General features: G+C 34.5%; 1 protein-coding gene and 1 long non-coding RNA gene across 5 annotated transcripts in view; one reads left to right on the forward strand and one right to left on the reverse strand.

Annotated features, from left to right (window-relative positions):
* Positions 1 to 15,986, forward strand: part of LOC306640910 — a 925,259-nt gene that overhangs the window by 667,356 nt on the left and 241,917 nt on the right. The gene's annotated exons all lie outside the window — the stretch shown is intronic.
* Positions 1 to 15,986, reverse strand: part of NOX4 (NADPH oxidase 4) — a 367,378-nt gene that overhangs the window by 83,876 nt on the left and 267,516 nt on the right. For all 4 annotated transcript variants that reach the window (XM_079105592.1, XM_079105594.1, XM_079105591.1 and 1 more), the window contains 2 exons: positions 14,305 to 14,469; positions 14,101 to 14,163 (listed from right to left, as the gene is read on the reverse strand). In XM_079105592.1, the coding sequence (XP_078961718.1) occupies positions 14,101 to 14,163; positions 14,305 to 14,469 (228 nt within the window). The remainder of the gene's footprint in view (positions 1 to 14,100; positions 14,164 to 14,304; positions 14,470 to 15,986) is intronic.

The following is a 15,986-nucleotide window of genomic DNA, read 5'->3' on the forward strand; positions in this document are numbered from 1 at the left end:
TCATGTAGATGAAGTTCAGACCAACTGGATAAACCCCAAGCAATCAGTGGAGAAAAACTGCAGTATACCTGACAAAAGAGTTTTCAAAGAAGCGTCACACAGATGCCAGCCACTGCCCACCACCCAGCATGCCCTGTTACAAACCTGTTGCCTGTGCACTCCAGAGGGGCAGTGGCCCTACACTTCCCTATGGGTCACCTCCCACCATATCAACCAAACCACAATACCTCTACCTTAGTCTGCCATACCCCACACACTCCAACATATTCATGGGGAAGCCCACACGGGATTTGATAGTGCTGAATATGTGAAACTTTTCTTCAGGAGGGCACATAACACTGCACCCCCGATGAGAGGGTAACCTGGCTGCTAACTCACAAACACTTAGGAACTATCTCCTCTGACCCAGCAGAAAACTAATAGATACACACCAAAATTCAGAGGGTGCCTCCTAGAATTGTATCAGTGTAATCACTACCTCCATTTCCAGGAAAACTTAGAGGAAAGCTAAAGCATCTTCTAAAGGTCCCAAATCCTTATAACATCCAAATCAGGAAGACTCAACAAGGAATCTCCCCAACTAGACATTAAATATCATAAATAGTTGGAACATCAGTTTTGATCTTAAAATATTACTTTTTGTATTGAATCAGTACATGCACCCTCATTATTTGATATTACAGCCCTCAACACAATAGATAGTATTTATTCTCTTTAAGAGCATTAACTGGAATCATTCTTTTTATCTTTGCTTTTCTAGTGCAGCTTTATACTTGCTCCTCTTAGTCTCTTTTTTTCCCTTTGCACCATCTACTCCTACCTCAAATCTCCTCATTTCATTTTGTATCTTGGTTTATAGTATTTGTCTATTACATATCTTGTTTTTTCCTTTTCTCATTTTTTATCTTCTCTTTTCAACCTCTATATAGTATAATAGTAATTTTACTATATTCAGTAACAAATTTCTCAATCTATTCAAGAACATTAATCATGATTTTATACTTGGAATAGAGGAAATATGGAGAATATTTTCAATAAGTTTATTTTTATTTTTTCTGAGGTTTATGAGTATGTGACTTTGCCCTGAAGTGCTTGCAGTTAATAGAGCTTAGTGTATTCTCTCAAAGTGGTGCTGTAATTGGGCACAGCAGAGGATACATTGAGGGGCAGTATCAATATAGGGATATTCACTTAGCCTGTGGGCCTTAAGGGCAAAAAGCTCACTAAATAGTCTCTTGCATAAAAGTAGGAGATAATCATCTCAGCAGATGGGGATAATATTAAGAGATAAAGTCTATAAATCACTGGTATAGAGAAAGCACAAAAATACTAACTAAAAAAATGTACAACCTTTTCAATGCAGTAATATCAGAAAAATTTCCAAACCCTAGAAATAAGAGAGGAACCCAAATACAGGATACACCTGGAGAGCCTAAATAGGCAAGATTTAAAAAGATCCTCTCTGAGATACATTGTAATTAAAATATGCAATACACAGAACAAGGAAAAAAATTAAAAATTGGAAGAGAAAACATTTAGAGGTAACATTTAGAGGTAAACCAGTTATATTTTCTATTGATTTCTCAGTCCAGAACCTAAAAGCTGAGAGGTTTGTTGTGTTGTTTTTTTAATTGAAAGTTAATTCCTCCTTCTTATTTTAAAAAAGTCTAAATTTCTTATTTAAAACCTGGGTTTTATAAAAATTCGATATTTATCTTATTTATTTCTATTTTCTTGGTATGCAGCAAAACACCTGGCATGTACTCATAACTTAGAAATACTAAACAAAAATGTTTTGAATTAAAAAAAAAATTCAGATGTAATATAAATTATTATGAGAATAAGGTCATGATTCTGAATTGCTTACATCAATTTTATAACATAAAATTTAAATGCTAAGTGCTCTAAAATTTATTCTATGTATAAGCTATTAATATTTTATAACCTGTTCTCTTAGAGAATTATAAATATATTTGAAGCCAAAACACATTTTAAAGAGGCAAGAACACCTTAATTTTCATTGCAATGAGGCACTAAAAATATGCCTAAAATTTTTACCAAAAAAAGGGATATGGGGGTAGGAAGGATATTTGAATGCCACAGACATTATTACCTCATGAACATATATGATTTGCATGACTGATGTGATCCTACAATATGTACAACCAGAAAAATGAGAAATTATACTGCATTTGTGTATGATTTATCAAAATGCATTCTATTGTCACATATAAATAATTAGAACAAATTTAAAAATTCAATATAAAGAAAGAATACAAATAATAATAAATGCTGGATGATGTGGAAAAAAAGAAAAAAAAATTTCTAAAGTATTTCACCATGTTTGCAACAGAACTAAATAAAACTTATACAGACCTCCCAAAGTCAACCATAGATAGAATCAATAATAAATCAGTCAAAAATGGAGAATAATATTTCACAAAATTTAAAGCAGACTTTTAAAAAAAAGTAAGGTTAAGTCATATGAAATTGCAAATATTAGATAATTTTGACCTACAAAAAAGCAATTCACATAGGTCAACTCAATGTATTTTGTATTGCTTACTGAATTCCAACCATGGTGCTAAATCCTCCCTCATAAAACAAACAAAAACAGAACAATCCCACATATATACCAAAACATAGGATAGTGCACCATGGTATTGGAGTTCATGATTTTGTACAGGTTCTTTATTATTATTATTATTATTATCATTATTATGCTTATTATAGCTTTTGGTTACATAGTAGTTAGATTCATCCCAACAAACTCAAACATACATAGAAATTGAATTTGGCTCATGATCCCTCCCTTTTCTCTTCCTTTTTATCTTCCTGTCCTCCCTCCCCTCTCCCTTTTCCTTCAGGAGGTCTTGAAATAATATATACCAAGCCCTGCAAAACAGGTGCCAACAAAGTTTGCTATATCCAGCAAAACTAACCTTGAAGATGAAATAAAAATTTTCCATGATACACAAAAATCACCACAATTTATAATACTAAACCATCACTACCTATAATTCAAGTGACCCAGGAGGCTGAAGCAAAGAACTTTCAAGTTCAAGGTCAGTCTCAGCAACATAGTGGAAACCTCAATAACTTAACAAGACCCTTTCTCAAAATTTAAAAAAATAAAAAGGACTGGGATATGGCTCAGTGATAAAACACTCCTGCATTCAATAACTAGTACCAAATAAATAAACAAACATCAGAGCCAGCATACTGATGAATCTTACTAGAAGAATAGTCAAAGAAGAATCAAGTCTGAATTGAACATTACAAATAAATCAAAATGTCAGGAAAAAATCATCTCTCTATAATAAAACTAAATATAAAGTTCTAAAATATCCAACTAAAGTAGATTGGCAGAATCTACTTTAAAACACAGACCCTACTATATGTTGTTTACAAGAGGCTCATCTTACAGGCAAAGACATCCATAGGCTGAAAGTGAAAGAATGAAAAGTTATATTATGCAAAGGGAGATGGAAAGTAAGCAAGAGTATCTACTTTCATAGTTGACAAAGATGACTTCGAGCCAATATTAATCAGAAGAGACCTAGAAGGCAATGTCATACTGGTTAGGGGAATCATCCACCAACAAGATAAAATGATTTTAAATATTCATGCCCCAAATGTCGGTGCACTTACACATATAAAACAACTCCCACTCAGGAGAAGAATCAGAAAGCCCCAATACAGTGATACTGGGTGATTTCAACAAACCTCCCTCACCAATAGATAGGTCATCCAAGTATAAACAGATAAGCTTCAGAAATAAAAAGTAACATTAATGAAATGGACCTAACAGACACTATACAATATTTCATCCATCAACAAGTGAATACACTTTCTTCTTTGCTGCACATGGAAACTTCTCTAAAATAGACAATATTTTAGGACACAAAGCAAGTCTTAGCAAATACAAAAAAAAAAAAAATAGAGATAATGTCTTGCATCATATCAGATCATAATACAATAAAATTAGAAATCAATAACAAAAGTAAACAAAATAGAAACCTGGGAATTAAGTGTAAGATTTTGAGTGAGGATCATATAAGAAATCAAGAGAAAAATAAAATAATTCTTAGAAACAAGTGAGAAAGAACTACACCATTTCAAAATCTCTGTGACAATCTGAAAGCAGTTCTAGGAGGAAAGTTTTAGATATAAGTGTCTACATAAATTTTTTATAAAGCAGAAAGATCCAAAATAATCTAATGGTATACTTCAAGGCCCTAGAACTGGATGAACAAACTAATTACAAAATTAGTAGAAGACAATAAAAAATTACAATTGAAGCTGAAATTAATTAATAATAAACTAGACAAAAAGAATTAATACAACAAAGAGGTGGCTCACTGAAAAGATAAACAAGATTGATAAACACTTAGCCAACTTAACTAAAAGTGGGGACCCAAATCAATAAAACTATAGATTAAAAAATAGGTATTACCACAGACTTTTTGGAAATACAGGGAATCATTAGAAACTATTTTAAAAATTTAAACTGCTATAAGCTGGAAAATCTACAAAATACTGACAAATTTCTAGACATATACATAGCACCCAAATTGAACCATGAGAATACAGAAAGCCTAAACAGACCAACATCAAGCACTAAGGTTTAAACAACAATTAAAAGTCCTCAAAGAAAAGCCCAAGATGAATGGATTCTCAGTCAACTTCTACCAGATCTTTAAAGAAGAATTGATATCAAGTATCCTCAAATTTTCCCGTGGAATATAAAGAGAGAGAACACTGCCAAGTTTATTCTACAAAGTCAATATTACCCTAATACCAAACCAGACAAAGACACATCAAGGAAAGAAAACCTCAGACCAATATCCCTGATGAACAAATATGCGAATATCCTTAATAGAATATTAGCAAACTGCATTCAAAAATGCATTAAAAGGATAGTACACCATGATCAAGTGGATTTCATCCCAGGAGCAGAGGGTTGGCTCAACATATGTAAATCAAAAATAAAATTCACCACAAAAACAGAGTTAAGAACAAGAATCACATGATCATCTCAATACATTCAGAAAAAGCCACTGACAAAATCTACCACTCTTGCATGTTATAATCACTGGAGAAACAAATAATAAGAGGAACTGACCTCTACTTTATAAAGAATAAATACAACAAACTAAGGATGACATCACACTGAATCATTTTAAATCAGGAACAAGATGAGGATGTCAACACTCAATCACTCATATTCAGCATAGTTCTTGAAACTCTAGCCAGAATAATCTGGCAAAAGAAGGAAATTAAAGGGATATAAATAGTGAGAGAAAAAAAAGAACTCAAATTATCTCTGCTTGCTGAAGACATGATCTTATATATAGAAGACCCCAAAGAAGACTTTTAGAACTGAAAATCAGATTCAACAAAGTAGAGGCATACAAGGTCAACATACAATAACAAATATATTTCCTAAACTCCAATAATAAACCTGCTGATAAAGAAACGAGGAAGAAAATTGGAGGAAAAAACTAACCAAGCAGGTGCAAGATCTCTGCAATGAAAACAACAGTATATTTTTTAAAATAATTGAAGAAGACCTTAGAAGATGAAAAGAATTCCCATGTTCTTCAATAGCCAGAATTATTATTGTCAAAATGCCTATACTATCAAAAGCAATATAGAATTTCAATTCAATTCCCATCAAAATATCAATGACATACTTCATAGAACTAGAAAAAAAAATAGTCCAAAAATGTATTTGGAAGAATAAGAGACCCAGAATAACCAAAGCAATTCTCAGCAAGAGGAATGATGCAAGAGGCATTGTAATACCCAACCTCAAATTATACAAGAGACCTATAGTAAAACCAAAACAACAAAAAAACAGCATAATATTGTCATCAAAATATACATGAAGATCAATGGAATAGAATAGAAGAGCAGGTGAAGAAAGCCTACAAAATGGGAGAAAATCTTTCTGAGTTACTCCTCTGACAGGGGACTAATATTAGGAATATATACAGACATCCCTCCCTGCAAAAAAATAAATACCCCAATCAATAAGTGAGTGATAAATCAAAATGGATATTTCTCAAAAGAAGAAATACAAATAGCCAACAACTATGTGAAAAAAAAATTGTTCATCATTGTTAGCAATCAGGGACACGCACAGTCAAAACTACATGAGATTCTTCTCACTCCTGTTAGAATGTCAAACATCAAGAATACAAATAATAATAATAATAATAAATGCTGGTAAGGATGTGGAAGAAAAGGCATAATCATACGTTGTTGATAGGACTGCAAGTTATCAGATAATTCAGAGTGCATTATTGGATATTTCTCAAAAAACTAGAAATGAACCCCCAACTGCAGACAGGTGAAGGACACCAGGCCTACTGGCCTGGCCTGCCCCACCCTCCTGCTCCACACTGACTCAATGTGCTCTCAATGGGGCTCCCCAGTTTTGTTGGAGGCTGGTGCAGACATTTTGAATTATTCCTGAGGGTGTGACCACCATCATTGGAAGGGCAACTCCCTTCCTGAGACACCTACAGAGATTGGAGGCCCTTTGACAAGTACCTCTATTTACTCACTTACATCCTACACCCTTCCCCATCCTCTTCATTCACCATTAGAAATACTGTAAATAATAATCAAACTCATCGTGTTCTTTACAATAATGTTAAATAGGGAATGTCTGGTTCAGCGCTGCATTATCTTTGTATTGGGTGCTGCTACTATTGATCTCCCCTTCAAAGGAGAGGTACTGCAGGGTCACAATAAGCCAGCATGGGGGAAACTTCAGTACCTCAGATCTTCACTGCTAGAGGAGAATATACAGAAACAATATGAAAAAACTCGGAAAGAAAGAGTCTCTAACAAACCAAGATGCTGTTTTGATAGAATTCAATGACAGCATGGCAGTAGAAATGACAGAAAAAGAGTTTAGAATCTGCATAATTAAAATGATCTGTGAAGCAAAGAATGAGATATGAGATAAGAGAGCAAATGCAGGCAATGCATGATCATTCCAGTAAACAGTTAAAAGAGCAAAGGCAGGAAGCAAAAGAACACTTCAATAAAGAGAGATTCTAAAAAAAAAAAAAAAAAAAAAAAAAAAACTTGAAATGAAAGAAACAATAAACCTAATTAAAAACTCAATAGAAAGCATCATCAACAGAGTAGATCTTGTGGAAGACAGAATCTCAGACAATGCAGACAAAATTTTTAATCTTGAAAATAAAGTTGAACAGAGAATATGTTAAGAAATCATGAATAGGGGCTGGTGATAGAGCTCAGTTGAGAGAATGCTTGCCTTGCAAGCACAAGGCCCTGGATTCAATCCCCAGCACTGCAAAAAATAAAAAAAATTAAAAAAAGAAATCATGAATGGAATCTCCAAGAATTGTGGGATGTCATGAAAAGACCAAATTTAAGAATTATTGGGATTGAGGAAAGCACAGAGATACAAACCAAAGGAAAAAACAACCTGTTCAATGAAATAATATCAGAAAATTTCCTAAACCTGAAGAACGAAATGGAAAATCAAAATACAAGAGGCTTACAGAACACAAAGTGCACAAAATTACAACAGATCCACACCAACGCACATTATAATGAAAACACCTCACATACAAAATAAAGATAGGATTTTAAAGGCTGCGAGAGAAAAGTGTCAGATTACTTATAAGGGGAAACCAAGATGAATATCAGCATATTTCTCAGCCCAGATCCTAAAAGCCAGAAGGGCCTGGAACAATATATTTCAAACTCTGAAAGAACATAAATGCCAACCAAGAATGCTGTACGCAGCAAAACTAACCTTCAGATTTGATGATGAAATAAAATCTTTCCATGATAACAAAAGTTAAAAGAATTTACAAATAGAAAGCCTGCACTACAGAACATTCTCAGCAAAATATTTCTTGAGGAGGAAGTGAAAAACCACAATACAAGTCAGCAAAGGCAGGAACTACCCTAAAGGAAAAGCCAATCAAAGGAGAAACCAAGTCAGATAAAGTGGACTTCAAACCTAAGTTAGTCAGAAGGGATAAAGAAGGACATTTCATACTGCTTAAAGGAAGCATAAATCAGCAAGACATATAATCATAAATATTTATGCCCTAAACAATGGAGCATCTATGTACATCAAAAACACTTCTCAAATTTAAGAATCAAATAGACCAAAACACCATAACAGTGGGTGACTTTAACACACCACTCTCACCACTGGATAGATGTTGGGGGCTGTGCCATGTTGGCGGCGCTGGGATGGCACCTGATCACATTGGCAGTGAGGAGGTTAATTGACATAAGCACACTCAGGTGATTTTCTCGTCCACGCACACAATGTATGCACATGTGTTCTCCAGCACTAATTGCCTGCTCGGAGCGACTCGCCTAATCTTTGCGTAAGAGGCGTGGCCCTGCTCTCTGCCTCCTGGAGGTGATATAAGCGTAGGCGGAGCGAGACACGACAGCAGCCATTAGCAGAAAAGCAGTAGCAGAAGACACGCGGCCTGGCAGTAGCCAGAGAAGAAGACACGCCACAGCAGCCATTAGCAAAAAAGCAGCTAGACGCACGGAAGCAGCCAGAGGGAAAAACACGCGACAGTAGCTAGTAGGGGCAGCGGCGGAAGGCAGATCTTGAAATGCAGAACTGAGACGCATCACTAGGGCACAGGGTGGACGTACCCTTAGTTCGCAGGATGCAGGACTTTAAGGTGTAGCAAGTCTCTTCCTCTAAGCTCTAAGCAAAGCCTGTCTTTCTCTCAAAGTTTCTCTCTTAAGCAAAGTTTGTTTCTCTCTGATAAGCGGGGTCTCTCTCTCTCTTCTCTCAAAGCAAGTAAAACTCATTTCCTCTATTCTCTATAAACAAGCAAGAAAGCAGTGCACTAAAGTGAAAGATAGAAGTGCCTCAGTTTCCACTCCACCACCCATAAGACCCGTGCAATTTGTTGCTGCAGGCGGTGACAAATATCCACGGATTTTGGAACCGCAAAGAGCCAGGGACGGATAGATCCTCCAAACAAAAACTGAACAAAGAAACTATAGAACTAAACAATACAATCTATGATATAGACTTAATGGACATTTACAGAATATTTCATGCATCACTGAGCAAATATACTTTCTTCTCAGCAGCTCATGAAACCTTCTCCAACATAGACTTTATGCTATGCCTCAAAGAAGCTATTAGTAAATACGAAAAAATAGAGATACTACCTTGTATCCTATCAGACCATAATGGAATGGAATTACAAATCAATGATAAAATAACAAACAAAAACTACTCCTACCCCTGGAAACTAAATAATATGCTATTTAATGATGCATTGATAGCAGAAGACATCAGGAAAGAAATTAAAAATTTCTTAGAGGTAAATGAGAACTACGATACAATATATCAAAATCTCTAGGACACTCTGAAAGCAGTACTAAGAGAAAAGTTCATTGCATTGAGCTCATACATTAAAAAAATAAAAAGTCAAAAACTAAATGACCTAACATTACATCTCAAAGCCCTGGAAAAGAAGAACAGATCAACGCCAAAAATAGTAGAAGACAGGAAATAATTAAAATCAGAGCTGAAATCAATGAAATTGAACAAGAGAAACAATTCAAAAAATTGAAAAAACAAAAATTTGGTTCTTTGAAAAAGTAAGCAAAATTGATAAACCCTTAGTCATACTAAAAAAGAGAAGGAGAGAGAAAACTGAAATTACTAGAATTTGTGAAGAAAAAGGAAAGATCACGACAGACACCATTGAAATACATAACACAATTAGAAGCTACTTTGAAAATCTATATTCCAACAAAATAGAAAATATGGAAGACATTGACAAATTTTTAAAGACATATGATCCTCTCAAACTGAATCAGGAAGATGTACACAATTTAAACAGATCAATTTCAAGCACCAAAATAGAAGAAGCCATCAAGAGACTACCAACCAATGAAAAGCACAGGACCAGATGGATTCTCAGCCAAATTCTACAAGACTTTTAAAGAACTAATACCAATACTCCTGAAAGTATTCTAGTAAATAGAAAAGGAGGGAACCCTTCCAAATTCATTGTATGAGGCTAGTATCACTCTGTGGGATAGCTGGGTCAAATGGTGGTTCCATTCCAAGTTTTCTAAGGAATCTCTACACTGCGTTCCAGAGTGGCTGCACTAATTTGCAGCCCCACCAGCAATGTCCGAGTATACCTTTTTCCCCACATCCTCACCAACACCTATTGTTGCTTGTTTTCTTGATAGTTGCCATTCTAAGTGGGGTGATATGAAATCTCAGGGTAGTTTTGATTCACATTTCTCTTATTACTAGAGTTGTTGAACATTTTTCCATCTATCTGTTGATTACTTGTAGATCTTCTTCTGTGAAATGTCTGTTCATTTCCTTAGCCCATTTGTTGATTGGATTATTTGTATTCTTGGTGTAAAGGTTTTTTGAGTTCTTTATAGATTTTGGAGATTAGTGCTCTATCTGAAGTATGAGTGGCAAAGATTTTCTCCCACTCTGTAGGCTCTCTCTTCACATTGCCACTCCTTGGGCTATACCCAAGGCACTTAAAATCAGCATACTACAGTGATGCAGCCACATCAATGTTCACAGCTGTTCAATTCTAGATTGTGGAACCAACCTAGATGCCCTTCAATTGGTGAATGGATAAAAAAACAGTGGTATATCTACACAATGAAATATTACTCAGCCATAAAGAAGAATAAAATTATGGCATTTGCAAGCAAATGGATGAAGTTGGAGAATATCATGCTAAATGAGATAAGCCAATCTCAAAAAACCGAAGGAAGAATGATCTCGCTGATAAGTGGATGATGATACATAATGTGGGGGGTGGGAGGGAGGCAAGCATGGAGGAAAGATGGATTGTATAGAGGAAAGAGGGGTAGGAGGGGTGGGGAGAAGGAAAAATAACAGATTGAGGCAAACATCATGTACATGTATGATTACACAAATGGTATGACTCTACTTCATGTACAACCAGAGAAATAAGTTTTACCCCATTTGTTTACAATGAATCAAATAAATAAATTTTAAAAAAATAAATAAATATATGAAATAGTGTTCAACACCTCTATTAATTAGAGAAATGCAAATTAAAACAACTCTAAGATTTCATCTTACTGCAATTAGAATGGCTATTATCAAGAACACAAACAATAATAGATGTTGGCATGGATGTGGGAGAAAAGGCACACTTTTACATTGCTGCTGGACTTGCAAATTGGTGCAGCCACTCTGGAAAACAGTGTAGAGTATCCTCAGAAAACTTGGAATGTACCCATCTTTTGAGCCAGTCATCCCACTCCTTGGTTTATACCCAAAGGACTTAAAATTAGCATACTACAGTAACACAGCCACATCAATGTTTACAGCAGCTCAGTTCACAATAGCTAGATTGTGGACCAACCTAGATGCCCTTCGACAGATGAATGGATAAACTATGGTATATATACACAATGGGATATTATGCAGCCATAAAGAATAATAATATTATGGCATTTGCAAATAAATGGATGAAATTGGTGAATATCATGCTAAGTGAAATAAGCCAATCCCAAAAAACCCAAAGGTCAAATGTTTTCCCTGATAAGTGGAGGATGATATATAATGGGGTGGGGGGTGGGGGTTGGGGAGTGAGAGAAGAATGGTGGAACTTTAGATTATGTAGAAGGAAATGAGAGGGAGTGAGGGTATGAAAACTCATGGAATGACACAGACATCATTACCCTATGTACACGTATGATTACACGAATGGTATGAATCTACATTGTGTACAACCATAGAAACAAAATGATATACCCCATTTGTGTACAATGAATCAAAATGCAGTCTGTAAAAAATAAAAATATAAAGAAATAATTTTTTAAAAAGTAAAATACTATTATCAAAAAAAAAAAATAGAAAACCTAGAAATGGATCTACAGTATGATTTCAGGTACCCCTTGAAATTTTCTGAAAGAACTAAAATCATCATACTTAGTGACACACAATCATCAATGTTTATAGCACCACAATTCACAAAGTCCAGGCTTGGAAAGTTAATGGTCAATTGTTTTCTCTCATGTATGGAAGACAGAGTAAAATTAGGAAAATAGGTGTTGGTGAGGACCCATGAAATGGAAGGGACATCAGTGAATATGAAGAAGGGGATTGGTGTTTCTCCTCAAGGATGACAAAAGGGAGGAACTGCCGAATGAAATTGACCAAATTATGCTATACACAAGTACGGATATACTACAGTGAAATCCCACTTTATGTATATCTATATAGCACAACTTTAAAAAATAAATAAATACATGGAAGATTAGTAAAGTGGAAACAGTGAAATAGAGAGAGGGAGGAAAGAGGAAGCACTGGGTCCTACAATGGAGCAAATTATATTCCATGCAGGTATAGTTGTTTCAGAACGAACCCACTATTATGTATAAGTATTATGTGATGACGAGAACATTTTTTAAAAGTATAATTCCAGAAGTGAAGAAAATGATCCAAATTGCAATAAGATATTTTAATATTATCAAAGTTAAAAGTGATATAATTATCAAGTACTGGGCAACAGCCATGTAATTAGGGTTTCACACACATTATTTTATTAGATAAGTATCACTAGCACTATTTTGCAGACCAAGAAATTGACACTTAGGGAGGTCAGGAGATATACTCACACATGAAGAACTAATAAGTGACAGCTGGGATTGAATTTCTGAAGTTTTGTGCCCTTTATACAAATACACACTACCATTTTATTTGACATAAAATTTGTTTTCCCTTTTTCAACACTTTCTTACCTTTGGTTTCATTTCTTCTATTTCTTCCTTACATTCCCCTCTCCCCGTCTAATTTCCCTCCCATTGATGTCTCAAGCCAGTGACAGGACTGTCACAGCTCTTACCACAATTGCATTTTAAAAAGGTCAGCCCACATGAAGCGCTTGCTTAAAGCCTGTCAGGATGTACACTCCACTCCTTTGGAGTGTCTCATGTTCCCTCATAGAAGAGGCCTAGGCTAATAGGAGGTTGGAACTAGAGGTCTCTACTCAGTGTGTACTTTAGGTGAGAAATTCTTTCATTTTCTGTTTTGAGGGACAGCATAAAAGTTTTCAGTGGTAGTGTATACCAAAAAGTAAGATATATTCTATGTGTTTGTTGATGGGTACATTGTGATTTATTGTATGTACTAATTCTACTTTCGAGCATGTTGGAAGTTATTTTTATTAAAAAAATAATAAAACCTCTCTTGTCTGTACTTGGCATTCAGCAACTAATTTCTTGGCTTATGCCACATTCACTATTTCATGCTATGGTAAGGAAACAATTTTCAAAATAAAATCTCAACATAAGGAAAGGTTAATTTCTGAAATAAATTTCTTTTTATAAGATTATGTCAACTCTCTTAAAATTTACTTATGTATTTTCTTCTTTTTCCATTCTTATCTTCTTTGTATGTTACCAATTTCATGTTTATGGGACAAAAGAATGCAGGGAAATGGAAATGTCTTATAACTGTCGGAAGTAAAACATGATTCAGCTGAAAACACAGATCCAAAGGTCTGCTAGTAAAATGTATTCAACAACCCCTTGCTGTCAACCCCTTGCTGCAAAAGAATATCCCAAAGTTACAGGCACAACCTGGAGGAGCCATGGACAGGGCACTTCTCCTTGGCTTCTGATGTTGTGTCCTAAAGACTCCAAGATCCTAATTTTATATTCCATATGGGCAATGCTGCCTTGATTTTCTGATTCTTTTATTCTTAATCTTATTTTCTAATTCCTTTGCTTCAACTCAGAGTATCCTCTTTTTCCTTAAATTCCACCTCTCTAGATGGATACTTCATAAAAGGGAAAATATATTTTGTTTTGAATCAACAATCTTTAATAAATTTGAAGTATGTTACTTAGCAAACTGATGTTAGAAATTAATGAAAAATAAATAGCCACAAAGTTTCTGAATGTATACATTTCTTTGTAAAAAGACAATTTACTGAAACATTAAAGATATTACAAAAGCCTTGAATAATTTTTAGAATGAGGTTAAATGTACATAAAAATGCATTGCACTTTAAAATTTTTAAACTCAAGAAGCAAGTATCTTACCATTGTGAGAGTAAATGGATGATTTTCCAATGCAGATACACTGGGACAGTGAAGAATAACATACTGTAAAAGCAACAAACAGATAAATTTTAAATGACCAAAAAAGAAATTCAACTATTCCAAAGATGCTATGTGTACTACTTTTTTGTATTTTTTATAATTAAGAATTAAGGGTGTTTTAAAAGTTGCTGAGCATTGGCTCACCTGACCAGGTCGTGCTTTAAAATTTTCTTTGACCATTCGGATTTCCATGACATCTGATGGATGGCTGATGACTGAGACGATGGTGACTGGCTTATTGCTCCGGATACACCTATAAAGTCTTTCTGCACAGTACAGGCACAAAGGTCCAGAAATCCAAAGCCAAGTCTAAAGGAGAATTTTTGAAAATATACTTCAAAAGACTTGGATTGTACGCATGTGTATTCTGCCTGAAAGCTCAATTTATAATAATGGTAACAAAATTTTAGCTTGTATTTTAAATAATAAAATACAAAGAAAAATGAGTCAAAAATAATAGACATTCACTGAAATTCAATCAAACAAAAATAGAGTACAAAATAAAATATTGTTGAGACCCAACCTCAAACCCATACCCCAGGCATAATCTCCATTAATAGGTACATGTTCATTCTTTCTTACATTCATACATGCACACAAATATATAATGTGCATACACAATCTCTCTGTAAAAGAAAATAAAAGCAAACTGAAACCTCAGATTTATCTGAGGATGGTTTTAGGAAAAAAAAAAAAAAAGCACCAGCACAATGTGTGGTAAAAAGATAATGCTGGAGATATTTTAATGCATATAATGTATATGAATAATGCACATATGGACGATGCATATGCATAATGTTATTATATGCACATACTTCTTTAAAAATGTAACATTTCAGGCATGTTGTTTACAACTTACTTTTAAATAATACAATGTGAGCAGAAAAGAATACATGTAAAAACTGTACGGATTTAAACTGGGCATTGCTGCTCATAGGGCCAAAGCTTCCTCTACAACCTCACACTCTCATCATTTTCAAGCTTCCAACTAAATCTTAGTTTAATGATCATTTCTTAAATCTTATTTACATAGTTGATCCAGAGCTTCCTCCTTCCATGAAGACAGAGTGGGCCTCTTCTTCATATGTTTAGCCTGATACTGTGTGAACAATAGACATGGAAGGGCAAGTTCTGCAACGTAATTGCCTTGAACTTTAGAACAGTCATCCTTTAAGCACCAGGTGCCACATAAGCAAAATGGCAGTCCTCATACCCGCCCTGTCCAATAACACAGCATTATGTGAAGGTCAGAAAAGTTTTGGACATAATAAATTCTGATAGATATATTGAGGATTATTACCAATAAAACCACAAAACTACCACATTTATTCCAAAATCTTCTACAAATTCTAGTTTTTGATTTCCAATTCTTCTCTTTCTAAAGTAGAATTTGACAACACTATTCCCTACCTCCATTCAGAACAGATAGAGCCAGGGTGGGATTTACATGTGGGCAGTTCCCACAGCAACAAGGCAAGATTAAGGTCCTTGCTAAAATCTAAATACTTGGAGAAGTTCTCCAAGATCAAGCATTTTGGTCGAAGAACTAGGTTTGCATATTACCTGTACCACTCACTGGCTTGGAGGCTTTGATCAAGTATTTTATGCATTTAAGTACAATTTCTTCATCTGAAAATTGAGGATAATAGTAATTGCTTCTAATCATCATTGTGAATATTAAAAAAATTAGTAATACAGAACATTTCAGCACAATGCCTAGAATATTAAGCATTTAATAAATTAATGTTACCATTTGTTACTGATGATATTATGTATAAATATTATAATATTAAAACATACAATGAAATAATAATTAGTAGTAGTAT

Source organism: Sciurus vulgaris (genome assembly GCF_902686455.1).
Source record: "Sciurus vulgaris genome assembly, chromosome: 11".
Taxonomy (NCBI): domain Eukaryota; kingdom Metazoa; phylum Chordata; class Mammalia; order Rodentia; family Sciuridae; genus Sciurus; species Sciurus vulgaris.